Here is a 13,638-nt window from a genome sequence, read left to right as displayed (position 1 = left end):
AAATGCGAAACTTGCGACTGGTTTTCAGTAAAACCATGCCCATAACAAACCACTGGCTTGCTTAACAGCTGAATCACCTCCACAATAAAGTCATAAATGCAGGCTGGTCACGTGAGCGATCCATTTTATAACCATTACAGCTATGTGTCAGATGCAAGAAATCAGGAGCCAGGATAGAGTTCAAAGTTTAAAGCACCACAAGTTTATTCCGTGCAACGTATATGCAATAATCTGATCTACTAACAGTCAAGGCAAATTGGCACCAGGTAAGAGTCAATGGACTTCAAGAAGGGCTGGACTTAGGTCTCTTTTGGGGAGGGGGTAGTAACTCCAAACTTATGATGTGTTTGACCACATCCTTGGGCTCAGCCTGGTCATCTCCTACCTCATGACCGTAATGGGCAGGCTGTTCAACTTTTATTGAGCAGCTCTAACCAGTGGGAAGGATCAGAGAGAAACACCTGGTCATGTTCCTTCAAATGCTCTTCAATCAGTCAAGGTACTCCAGCACGGTTGCCTAATGTGTGTTTGAACGCTGAAATCTGAACCTCATCATTAGGAACTTAATTTGTTGAGTGCCTTAAGTGACGTGACCCGTCAAAAACGCGGAGGACAAAATCGCGCTCGACGAAAACGCGCATGTGACGTCATCACAGCGCGACGAAAAAAATTAAAAATTGAAATAAAATTAAAATTAAACCAAGCCGATTCACATAAAGGTAAGCGTTAGGGTTAGGGTTAGGGTTAGGTTAAGGGTTAGGTTAGGGTTAGAGCGTTAGCGTTAGGTTTAGCGTTAGGTTAAGGGTTAGCGTTAGGTTTAGCGTTACGTTAACGGTTAGGTTTAGGGTTAGATTTAGGGTTAGGTTAAGGGTTAGGGTTAGGTTTAGGGGTAGGTTTGGGGGGGTTAGGGGAAGGTTTTAGCTTTATTTTTACATTTTTCGATCACAGCGCGATGTTTTCGTCGCGCTGTGATGACGTCAAATGCGCGCTTTCGTCGAGCGCGATTTTGTCCTCCGCGATTTTGTGGTGGAACCCTTAAGTGATTCCTGGTTTCTTCAGTTCATGGGAAAAAACATTGTGCTGACATGGACATGAAAGCAGAATGAAAAAGGAAGTTCAGGCAGGAAAGACCCAGCACAGGCAGAGGTAGTATTTTCTGCTGGTTCGGTCCGGTGTGCCCGAACTGGTACTGGAAATTGTGGGGGGAGGGGGGGATGCCCTTATGCCGTCCCATTTAGGCACTTTTTTTAGCCAAAGTCTCAGGGCATGCATGGACAAGGCGCATGTGCTCATATCCTCACCAGTAGGGAAGGTGAGCGAATACTACAACAGGCGACGTTTTAATTTAAAGTGATTTATTGCTCATGCCTATCCACGGGAATCTAACTCAGAGAACTGTTTTGGTGCCAGGTAAAAGTTAACATAATTCAAGAGGGGTTAGACCTAACCGATTTATGGGTACTTAGAGACTCTAGGCCCGTGATGGAGAACCTATGGCACGAAGAGCCTTCTCTGTGGGCACGCCAGCCATTGCCCCAGCCCAGCTCCACCGTGTATGTGTGCATGCTGGTCTCCAGGTCTCTGCTGCGCTTGCATGAGGCGCATATGCGGGGGGGGGGGGCGCTCGCATTGCATTTTGAGGGTTCGTGCACATGTACATGCCCCTCCCCCATGCCCTGTTTTGGACCTGCACCAACCTGGAAGCCAAAACTTTGGCAGGCGGGGCGCATGCGCGCACGTCATGTGTGTGGGCAGGGCACATGCGTAAGGGGGGCGGTGCTTTGGCCACTCAGCACCAAAAAGGTTTGCCATCACTTCAGCTCTAGGCTGAGTCCTCTTGTGATTCCACCCCCAGGTTCTGCCACTCCTTCTCTTGCAAGGAGAGGGCCATTCGAGAGGAGAAAATAGAAGCCACAACTGGCAACTGACTTTGTAAAGTTGGCTTCCTAACACTTGCCACGAATAAGAGTCTATGCAGCAGAAATAAGCAAAGCCCCTCGCTAAATGAGTCACACCCAATTTTATGACCGCTCAACTCATTAAATGAATCACACAGTTGCTCAGCGAACCCGAGTTCCCCTGTTGACTCTGCTTGTCAGAAGCTCCCTGGAGAGGTTGCAAATGGTGACCCCATGATCCCCCTAGGATGCTACAGCTGTTGTAAATTCATATCGAGTGCCCAAATTTAGATCACATGACCATAGGGACACAGTGATGGTCGTAAGTGTGAGAACTGGTCATAAATCGCTTTTTTCACCACTGTCATAACTTTGAACAGTTGTTAAAAGGATGGTTGTAATTCAAGGACTACCTGTACCAGCTCTGGAAAGATCTCCATCTAAAAAAAGAAGAGCTTGCTTCTCTGAAACATTCCCATCTTCCTCCAAGCCACCCAATCAGGCAAAATACTGTAGCTTCCAGGTATGATCAAACACAGCATCAAAATTGATTCCGTCTAAAATAATTATGAGCCTTGGCAGCAGCTTAAACTCTTGGCAGGTTGAACCTAGGAAATCCTTTTCCCTCCCATCACACCCTGTCAAGTGCTATTTTTATATAGGGACAGCCTTTTTCCCCAGAGCAAAAAAGAACAAAAAAATCCTTGAAAAGGTAGATATAATTGCCTTCTTGTGGGAAGGCATAGTGGATGTACCCAATGAACTGAGGAAATTGAAAGAGTGTGTGAAGGCACAATTCTAGGGCCTGTGTAGCTTGGAATTAAGCAACCCTTTTTTTATCCAACTAGCAAGACAAAGTAAGATGTATTTTAGTGTGCTCTTCATTTCTAACCTCCTAAACCAGTGTTTCTCAATCTTAGCCACTTTAAGAGGTCTGTACCAACTTCCACTAAAGAGCTGAAGTCCAGACTTCTTAAAATGCCCAAGGTTGAGAAATGCTGTCCTAAACTGCAAAGTGCAAGCCAGAATAATATCCAGTCCCAGTAACTGTTGTTACCTCTTGATTTTTCATCTCCAGAACCATCCAAGACAAACTTCTCAATTATTTTATCTTTTCATTGATTCATTTACTACTTGGGAAACTTCATTCTGAAAATGGCTCTTTGGTGTAAGCTTCACTGTCAAAGGTCAGTCTGGATTCTCCCATGATCTTGTCTGGGAGTTCAGCCTAAATCCAGAACGGATTTTTGATCCCATGGTTTTAAAAATGGCGGCTAACAATGTAGGGCTCTCTTAAGCGCCATCTCTTTCTGGTACGTCTTCAAAATTCAGGCAAGGTTTCACACAATTCACACATTCACACAATTTACCTATCTGAGTTACAGAATTAAAGCCATTCTCTTGGAATTAACACCCTATACACCGAATTACCAATTATCCAAGCGAACTCTAGCCACCAAAGTAAGCAACAGTAGAAGTAACCAAATTTGAAATTAACCAAGTTGGCTGTTATTTTGCTAATAATAACCATGGTTAAGTGGAAGCCAAGCCGCTATGCTACACCTGCATGTGAGTTATCATTATCGCTTAGAAGCAAGGCTCACAAAATGCAACAGGATGTATTTCCAAGACAACCTCACATTTTTTTTTTTTTTGCAGTAGACTTATATACCGCTTCATAGGCCTTTCAGGCCTCTCTAAGCGGTTTACAGAGAGTCAGCATATTGCCCCCAACAATCTGGGTCCTCATTTTACCCACCTCGGAAGGATGGAAGGCTGAGTCAACCCTGAGCCGGTGAGATTTGAACCGCTGACCTGCTGATCTAGCAGTAGCCTGCAGTGCTGCTTTTAACCACTGCGCCACCATAATTATTTCAAGGATTGTCCAATTCAACAGGACGTATTTCCAAGACAACCTCATATTTTAAATTCATAATTATTTCAAGGATTGTCCAATTCAACAGGACGTATTTCCAAGACAACCTCATATTTTAAATTCATAATTATTTCAAGGATTGTCCAATTCAACAGGACGTATTTCCAAGACAACCTCATATTTTAAATTCATAATTATTTCAAGGATTGTCCAATTCAACAGGACGTATTTCCAAGACAACCTCATATTTTAAATTCATAATTATTTCAAGGATTGTCCAATTCAACAGGATGTATTTCCAAGACAACCTCATATTTTAAATTCATAATTATTTCAAGGATTGTCCAATTCAGTTTAAAGCTAAACCTACCTACCCACACCCAACAGGAACTGGAATAGCTAACTAGGAATTGAAAGAAATATAAATTGAGGATTATAGCAACCAAAATTGAAGCTGTATCAAGAGTATCCTTGGCGGCTAACAATGCATTTAGCCCTTCGGCTCAGTGGCTCCTGTCAGAGAAGGAATCCAGCCCGTTCATGTGCTATAATAATCCTGTGCAAGCTTGCTCTTATCCCAAAGCAAATTTTAGCAGAGTATTGAGAATAGCTATCAGTTGTAGTGCTGCCTGATTGACACCAGCTAGATGTTCCACAGTGTTTTGGCCTTTATAAAATACAGTAGCACACTCTCAAAAGGATAACAACATAATACATTCTTGAATAAATTGGTAACTGGTGGGATAGAAAGGGAGAAGTGAAAACCCTACAGAAAACCCAACCAAGGTACTATAAGAAGTAGAAGCCTGTGTTTAACTTCAATCTTCCCTGTGTTCTTGCTGGAGAAAATGTTATGGGCTGCCTTTTCTAGGATGACAGATGTTAACTCTCAGAAGTATGAAGCTCATCTGATGGATACTGTCTCTTCTTAAGCTCTCTGATAAAAAGTGTCCCAGGGATCAAAAATATCCACAAAAGAGAATATTTGTAGTTCAGAGTTGAACTGTGGGGTCCTTGGTGTTCTCTGAGCTCAGTTGTTTTCTTATGGACATTTCAGTACCCAACTAGGTAACATCATCAGGGCTAGGGAAGTGCTAGCACTGATGTTACCCAGTTGGTTAATGGAATAGCTGCAAGAAAATAAGCCAGTTGGGATATTATTTTTTTAGGGGGATTAAATGTAGGAATGCCAACTGCTCACCAGTCAAGGCAAAACTTCGCTCATTTGTAGAGGAAAAGGAAAAAGGTTCCCCTTGCACATATGTGCTAGTTGTTCCTGACTCTAGGGAGCAGTGCTCATCTCCGTTCCTAAGCCAAAGAGCCAGCGCTCCATGGTCATGTGGCCGGCATGACTAAACGCCGCAGGCGCACGGAACGCTGTTACCTTCCCACCAAAGGTGGTTCCTGTTTTTCTACTTGCATTTTTACATGCTTTCGAACTGCTAGGTTGGCAGAAGCTGGGACAAGTAACGGGAGCTCACTCTGTTATATGGCGCTAGGATTTGAACTTCCGACCTTTCTGATCGACAAGCTCAGCGTCTTAGCCACTGAGCCACTGCGTTCCCTCTCATCTCCTACCTCAGGTAAAATGCTATTTATTTCTTTTGAAATCGAAAACCAATAGCCTGAACTCCAGGCGGGAGGACCGCGCGCCAACTCTTCCGCTCACAGATCGTTCCTTTCTTGCTCTCTGTGCCAACCCACCTCCCCACTCCTGTTTTTCTTCCTCTCTCTCTCTCTCTCTCTCTCTCTCTGAGCAAGCAGCAAGTACAAGGTAGAGGGTGGGAACCACCGAGAGGTCACGGCTGGGGACTGTCTGTAGGAAAGCAGGTAAAAGGATTGGGGGGAGAAGGTGGGAGAAGAACGAGAAAACGTTGGACAAGGAAATCAAAAGTTATACATGTTATGTGACAGGCAAAAAAAGAGAAACGGAAAGTGAAAAGAGAGAAAAAGAGAGAGAGAGAGAGAAAAGCATAAATGAATTCCAGCATTGCAACATGACAGCGGAGTACAAAACAGGCTGTGGATCTGGATGGTAAATACAGCCGCCTCTCTTGAGGAAAAGAGTCAAATCTGCCAAGGCAACCCCACGGGCTGGGTTTCCAAAGAAAGGGAGGTTAGATGCTCACATGCACAGCCAAGCATTTGCAGCATTCCCAGAAGAAAAAAATGAGCACAACTACCCTTGGCGGGAGTCCGTCTTTTCCCCTAGGCAGAGCCCTGTTTCAAATTTCCTTTCCCCGTTTCTCCTCCCTCCCGCCCTCTGGGACATTTCGCATCCTAAGAATCCTAACTGTGATCCTTGAATTCTACCTTTGCGGCAGTGGTGGGTTCCGGCCGGTACGGTCGTACCGGTTGTAGTCGGGAGCAGCAGCCATCGTACCGGTACGGTGGCTCGTTTGGCCCACCCACGTTCCATACCTGTTTTTGAAGCAACCGGAACAACTGCGCATGCACACGCACTGTGCGGTGCCTACGTGACTTCCGGCAAGCAGCTGAGTGCCACAGGGGCGGTAGCGTGCACATGTGCAGCGCATGTCAGGTGTGTCCACAAACAGACCATAAGCAGCATACTGGTAGTGATGGTAAGAGCAACCCACCACCTCTGAAGTTTAAGTTGGGATCTGGGACAGTGGCAAAATTCAATTTTTTATTTACTACCAGTTCTGTGGGCATGGCTTGGTGGGTGTGGCAGGGGAAGGATACTGCAAAATCCCCATTCCCTCGCCACTCTGGGGCCAGCCAGAGGTGGTATTTGCCGGTTCTCCAAACTACTCAAAATTTCCGCTACCAGTTCTCCAGAACCGGTCAGGACCTGCTGAATTTCATCCCTGTTCTGGGACCACGGCGGGATTAGAAGACTCGGGTTATAGATAGAAGCCACCTTCAAAGTCAGAACCTTGCACATTTCGATGTAACTAACATCCCAGGTCCTCTGAGCATCTTTCACTGCTCCAGGTTGATGGTCCAAGATCTTAAAAACTACCACAAGCTCGGACACAAATGTGTCTTTCAGGTGTATGTTCCCTATTCTCCTTGTACACCTTCTCGTCAAGGTATCACTCGGGGTCCAAATTCAGTCATTCCTGGTGATGGGCAGAGAGAGAAACACCCCGAAGAGCTACACCACAGACTACACCAGGGGCCTCCAACATTGGCGATTTTAAGACTTGTGGACTTCAACTCCCAGAATTCCTCAGCAAAGCTGGCTGAGGAATTCTGGGAGTTGAAGTCCACAAGTCTTAAAGTTGCCAAGGTTGGAGGCCCCTGGACTACACAACATGTGTCTTGAGACTATTCTAGGCAGAGGGATTTACAGTAATGTATTTTTCCACAGGGAATTTTCCTCCCAGGACGAGAATTGGTCCCACCAAAACAAGATCTCGAGTGGAGAAGCAGAGGCAGTAACTTTGAAGACATGGTACTGTTTCTTTTCAGCGTTGAGGGTTTCCCAAACCCTAAATCTACATTTTACTACAGGTACCCTTCTCAACTTATGACCACCGTTGGGCGCAAAATTTATGCTACTAAGGGATACATTTATTCAGTGAATTTTGCCCCATTTTATGACTTTCCTTGGCATGCTTGTTAAGGGAATGACAGCAGTTGTTAAATGAATCTGGCTTCCCCAATGACTTTGCTTGTCCAAAGGTCGCAAAAAGGGACCGCATGACCCCGGGACATTGCGACCGTCATAAGTACAGGTCCGTGGCCAAACGTCTGAATTCTGATCACGTGACCATGGGGATGCTACAACCGTTGTAAATGTGAAACATGGTCATAAGACGCTTTCCTCAGTGCCACTGTAATGGTCGCTAAACGAATGTTTGTAAGTCGAGGTCTATCTGTACTTAAGAGGCTTGTACGGATGTGTTCTAGGAGGCTGGGGCGGGAAAGGGCGTGCCCATCAATACGAAGGATATGGTGTACACGGTTTTGCTGTGAACTCCTCCTCAGTCTGCCTCCTCAGCACAACCTTGATCTTTGCAGACGCTGCCCTTCCCCCATTATTTAGCAACAAAGCGCTGAGGTCCAAAGTGGGCCGCCCTCTACAGCGCTAAGTAGCAGAGAAGGGAAGGAGGGAGAGAGAAGCAGAGTCCCCGCACAGGCACGAGGTTTGGCTGGCATGCAGAAAGTGCAGCTTCTTTCTCACTTTCAAATGCAACACAGGGAATTTACAGGGGATGCAAAACAAAACAAAATGGAACAGAGAAGTAAAAACACAAAAACCAAACTTAAGGCAACGTCATTTAAAAAAAAAAAAAAGGATGCAGGAAAACGTCAGCAGGATGGAGAGCGTCGGGCAGGCCTGCCCACCACGGTGGGCCGGGGGGGCAAGGTTGAAAGGATCAGACAGACAGCCCCATGCCGTTCCGAAACGTCACCACATCGGAAGCCTCCACTGACCTCTAACTTGTTGTTCCAGATTCAGAATAACCGACACAGCCTGATGTAGGATTAGCAGTTTGGTCTGTGGTTTTTCGCTGTTAAGGTGTAGCTGGCACATGCGCCCAAGCTCTTTAAAGGCCTCGTTGATGTCGCGGACCCTCAGGCGCTCCCGAGCGTTATTGGCCACCCGCCTCTCTTTCTCTCGCTCGGCTTTTTGCTCTGGGGGAAGAAGGTCGTCCTCCTCATCCTCATCTTGACTGATAATTTGAAATAAGAATGAAACAAGGAGAAGGGGGGACATTTTTCGTGTGTGCACACCTCGGCACCGGAATATGTTCACAAAAAAAAAAAAAAATATGAAAACTGTAATACATATAATACACACATGTGCGCACCCCTACATGCACACACGACAGAAAACAAACATATCACAATGGCGTTTTTTGTTTTGTTTTTAAACGATATTTGAAAAGGAAAAGTAGACATTAATCTATTTTGTCAACTCTGGTCAATATTGACTGCATGCATGCCTGACAGGGCCCCCTCCCCCAATCTTCTGAATGGAGCCGTAGCCGCTAAATAAAATCTGTCCTAGAGCACATTTTACATTTGTGTGAGGTAAAAGAGAGGCTCAAGGAAGTAAGCCATGCCTTTCTCCTCTACTCAGGACCTTTGCAGGGAAATGGCGGGAGGGGAGGGGGCTGGGGGGTGGGGAGAACGACAAAGGATCACGGGGAGATAAATAGGACCAAAAGCTACGATGTCAAATAGGACGGTTCTGCTTCTCCGCAATTTCTCAGGGAAAAATAGCAAAATTTGAAAAAAATGCATGCACCGGATAAAATTAATAAATAATTTAATAAATTAATTTGGGGGGGAAAAAAACCACCAATATATTTTATCTTCTTTCAATTAGCCAGCCAAAGGAATTGCCTGACTGGAAAATCCCTCCTCTGTGGGGGGAGATGGAGGGCTTCTAAATTTGCTAAATAAAATGAATAAAAACTAGATGGAGGCTCTTTCCTGATCCATTTCTCCAATCAGACAACCTGCCCCACTCTTGTGAAGGAGTTGGGCCCATTAATATTTGTAGTAGGTTCCTAGAGGTTTGAAAACTGGGGGGGGGGGATTCTCCCCAAGACTGGAAGATTTTGGAGGAGGCTGTGTTTGCCTTAGGCTTTCTTTAAGGGGTCAGGATTTTGCCCTGCCCTGTTAGCCTCCAAAGGGAACAGAGGAAGGTTGAGACCTGTTCAGTGAGCACCTTGTTCTGGTTCGAGATGGCTTCAGTTCCTTTTTCTCCTCTTCTGAATTGTCAGCCACTGATGTGTTTTCGTCATCCTCCTTGTCCTCCCGCTTGATCTCACTGGTGCCAGATGAGACGCTGGCCCTTCCCAGGCCCCCAGTCAAGCCTGCAATGGGACCAAACCAAATAGAAGGTTGACCCAAGGATAAAGTGAGAAACGTAGGACAAATCACCCTCACCTACAACTTGACATAAGTTGAAATCTTCGGCATAATTGTACTTAAGGCATCAGACTATAAACCAGAAAGCTGGGGGTTCTAGTCCCGCCTTAGGTATGAAAGACGACTGGGTGACTTTGGGCCAATCACCAGGAGGCTGTGAGTTCTAGTCCCACCTTAAGCATGAAAGCCAGCTGGGCCAATCACCAGGAGGCTGTGAGTTCTAGTCCCGCCTTAGGCATGAAAGCCGGCAGGACCAATCACCAGGAGATTGTGAGTTCTCGTCCCACCTTAGGCATGAAAGCCAGCTGGGCCAATCACCAGGAGACTGTGAGTTCTAATCATGCCTTAAGCATGAAAGCTGGCTGGGCCAATCACCAGGAGACTGTGAGTACCGCCTTAAGCATGAAAGCCAGCTGGGCCAATCACCAGGAGACTGTGAGTTCTAGTCCCGCCTTAGGCATGAAAGCCAGCTGGGCCAATCACCAGGAGACTGTGAGTTCTAGTCCTGCCTTAAGCATGAAAGCTGGCTGGGCCAATCACCAGGAGACTGTGAGTACCGCCTTAAGCATGAAAGCCAGCTGGGCCAATCACCAGGAATCTGTGAGTTCTAGTCCCGCCTTAGGCATGAAAGCCAGCTGGGCCAATCACCAGGAGACTGTGAGTTCTAGTCCCTCCTTTAAGCGTGGAAGCCACTGGGTGACTTTGGAGTCTCTCTCAGCCCAACTCACCTTATATGGTTGTTGTTGTGGGGAAAATAGGAGGAAGAAATATGTATGTTTACTGCCTAGTGTTATTTATAAAAAAAAAATTTTTTTAAAAAAATCTAAAAATAAAACATCTAAAATAATAATTAATGAAATAATTTTTGATTCTGAGTTCATAGGAAGAGAGAGATCCCAAAGGGAGGGAGGGCGGGAGGGAGGGGTTTGGTTGAAAGCTCTTTCGTTGAAGACATTTTGCCTCTCATTCAAGAAACTTCTTCAGTTCTCACAGTCAGAACAAAGAGGGAGGATTCGTTTCATGGAGAATTCTGCAAGAGGCCAACATCTCAGTGATCCGGCACCCTATCTTGCACCAGCCGGGGTGGTGGTGGTGTTGATGTTCAGCGTTCGAATTGTGCAACTCAGCCTTACCGCTAAAGGCATCTGAAGACTGTCCTCTGCTGAGGTCAGGAAGCGAGCTGGTCTGGGCAGGGAGAGCAACATGGTTGTGGAGAAGACCAGGATTGTTGGAGAGGCCGTCTTCAGGGTGACCTCCCCCCACCTGCCAAAAAGAACAGCGATAAGGTCCAAAGAGGCCAATATGTCAGTCATGCCGAACTGGGGAATTCTGGGAGTTGAAGAGCCCACACATTTTAAAGCCCCCAAGGTCGAGAAACACGGCCTTAGGCAGTGCTAGTGAGCAAGGGTAGAAATTTGAAAGAGGGCCTATCAGTCCCTCTTTTAAAGCCTCAGTTTTCATGAGTTAACCACAGCTAATGCCTCAGGAGCAAATGGCCATCAGGTTTAATAATAAGATGCCAGGATCGTTTTATATACTGGTTGTTAATCAAACAATCCAGGTTTCAACATAATGCTAAGCAGGAGGAGGGGGAAAATGTTTCCACATAATTTTACCACTTCGCCGCACACTGAAACTGTGAGCATGCTCACTTTGTGAGTGCCTTCTGTGCATGCGCTTTGCTCGCACACGAAGCTTGCATACATGCGCACGGCTTAGAAAATGATGGCAAGGAGCCAGGGTGGGTGGTCGCCGCTACCGGTTTGCCCCAACTGGTCTGAACTGGCTGAATTCCACCACTGATGGTAAGCCATTAGTCCAGTATACTTATAGGTAGGGAGTCTCTGCGGATTTTACTCTGCTATTCATTGCCAAATACGGAGGCCAGCATTCATCTCCTTTTCAAGTCCAAAGACATTTTTGCAGTCACATGGTCAGCATGACAACTTGGGGCACTGTTACCTTCCCACCAAAGGGGTACCTATTTATCTACTCACATTTGCATGCTTTCAAACTGCTTTCAAACTGTCTAAGTATGGTAGGACTTTTGAATATGAAGAATGCTACACAGCCTTCAAGAAGCATTTTTAACATGGACAGCCCATAGTTCAGTGGAGGACACAAGAGACTAGCCCCAATCTCCAGCATCTACAAGGAAAAGGTGGTTAAAAAGCCCCTTTTGTTTGCTAGTTATACTAAGCTAGATTAGCCATGGAGAACTCCTGCTCTCCTGACGCTTTGGACCAAGCAAGTCCCACCAACCTCCAGCTGTATGTCTAAAGCAGGGGTTCAGCAACACGCGGCTCTGGAGCCGCATGTGGTTCTTTCATCCCTCTGCTGCGGGGCTGAACTGTCACCGGTTGGCTCCGCAATGGATAGGCCTTTCGATTAGGACAGGTAGAGGGAAAAGGATGCTGCGCTAGGAGAAGGCTATGTGGGGGAACCAGACTACTGGTCAGCTCAAGAATTGAACGGGGGCTTCCGGTTAGGACCTTTGTGGGTCTTTGAGTGTTTAAGGTTGCCGACCCCTGGTCTAAAGTCAATGGATTCTAGGAACCGTGGACCAAAGTTCCTGGATCAGGTGGATTAATAGTCAAGTTATGCAAACAGACCTTTAAGGAGCTTCTTGAAAGGAGAAGCCATAAAGTTTTGAACAGTAAAGCAGGTCTGAAACACACACACACACACACAATTAATTCCTAGCTTACCAAGTTCGTATGCCGACTAGCGATTGGCAAGACAGAAGCCGGGGAGAAAGACTGGCTAAGGCTGCCCACAGAAGTGCCGTGCGCAGAAGCCGATGCCAACAAGTCGTGAATCTCCCTGTGGTTGGTCTGGCCCACTGCATGGCTCCTCAGCACATGGATGGCTTCGTCCAAGTGGTCTTCCATTTTGTTTTGCTTGAAGGACGGAAAAGAGGGGGAGGGTGTGAAACGAAGAGTCTACCACAACCACTGGGGAGGGCGCATGCCGACAGTCGAGGTTCAGGCACCAAGCCAAGCACCAAGTTAAAAACACAGACAACATTTGAAGATTGGACACGAGGCTTTCTGTATGTTCCTGACCAGGTAAGGCCGTTGCTAAGGGCGATTTTTCAGGCAGAAAAACCAAGGCTAAAAAAGAAAGTCGCTCTTGGACAATCAAAATTATGCTTGTACTAAGGTTGCTGTTTCTATTGCTATCTGCTAGGAATTTATAGATAGTCCTCGATTTATGACCACAATTGGGAGTGGAGAATTCAGTATTAAGCAATGAGGTTATTAAATAGAACCCCTTATGCCACTTGAAATTCTGGGCTTGGACAATCTGGAACTGCGCCGCCTGCAGTCTGACCAAAACATAGTACACAAAATTGTCTGCTACAACGTCCTATCTGCCAACGGCTTCTTCAGCTTCAACCACAATAATACACAGGCAAACAATCGACACAAACTCAAGGTGAACCGCTCCAAACCCGATTGCAGAAAACACAACTTCAGCACACAGAGTGGTCAATGCTTGGGATCAGTGGTGGGATTCAAATAATTTAACAACCGGTTCTCTGCCCTGATGACCAGCTGGGTAGGGCAGGGATCAGTGGTCATGTGACCGGGTGGGCGTGGCCAACTCAACGTCACTCAGGTCGATGGGCGCTTCGCCTTAGCTGTTACAATGCAACAAGGGTTAACTGGAGAGGCAGTTTTTTTAAGAGCCGAGGTGGCACAGTGGGTAGAGTGCAGCACTGCAGGCCACTTCAGCTGACTGCTAGTTCAGCAGTTCAGGGGTTCAAATCTCTCTGGCTCAGGGTTGACTCAGCCTTCCATCCTTCCGAGGTGGGTAAAATGAGGACCCGGATTGTTGTTGGGGGCAATATGCTGACTCTGTAAACTGCTTAGAGAGGGCTGAAAGCCCTATGAAGCGGTATAGAAGTCTAACTGCTATTGCTATTGCTAAGCAGGGTAATAAAGACTGGGCTAGAAATGACACCAGAATGTTTCCTTCCTGCCTTCTTTACAGGATTAGCTCTGTAAA

The 13,638-nt window shown here is 46.3% G+C and overlaps 1 protein-coding gene across 6 annotated transcripts in view; it reads right to left on the bottom strand.

Moving 5' to 3' along the window:
• The window catches only part of TCF3 (transcription factor 3), a 133,597-nt gene that overhangs the window by 5,483 nt on the left and 114,476 nt on the right, over positions 1-13,638 (bottom strand). For 3 of the 6 annotated variants that reach the window (XM_087702757.1, XM_087702772.1, XM_087702766.1), the window contains exons 15-18: positions 12,336-12,527; positions 10,761-10,890; positions 9,425-9,572; positions 8,182-8,420 (exon numbers count right to left, since the gene is read on the bottom strand). In XM_087702757.1, coding sequence (XP_087558883.1) covers positions 8,182-8,420; positions 9,425-9,572; positions 10,761-10,890; positions 12,336-12,527 — 709 coding nt within the window. The remainder of the gene's footprint in view (positions 1-8,181; positions 8,421-9,424; positions 9,573-10,760; positions 10,891-12,335; positions 12,528-13,638) is intronic. The other 3 variants (XM_087702798.1, XM_087702782.1, XM_087702791.1) reach the window with 1 other exon arrangement.

This window comes from Thamnophis sirtalis, unplaced genomic scaffold (genome assembly GCF_051295495.1).
Source record: "Thamnophis sirtalis isolate CommonGarterSnake01/CBP01778 unplaced genomic scaffold, rThaSir2_p1.2 scaffold_1, whole genome shotgun sequence".
Lineage (NCBI taxonomy): Eukaryota > Metazoa > Chordata > Lepidosauria > Squamata > Natricidae > Thamnophis > Thamnophis sirtalis.
The sequence above is the reverse complement of the archived record's forward strand: the minus strand, read 5'-3'. Positions and strand labels throughout refer to the sequence as shown.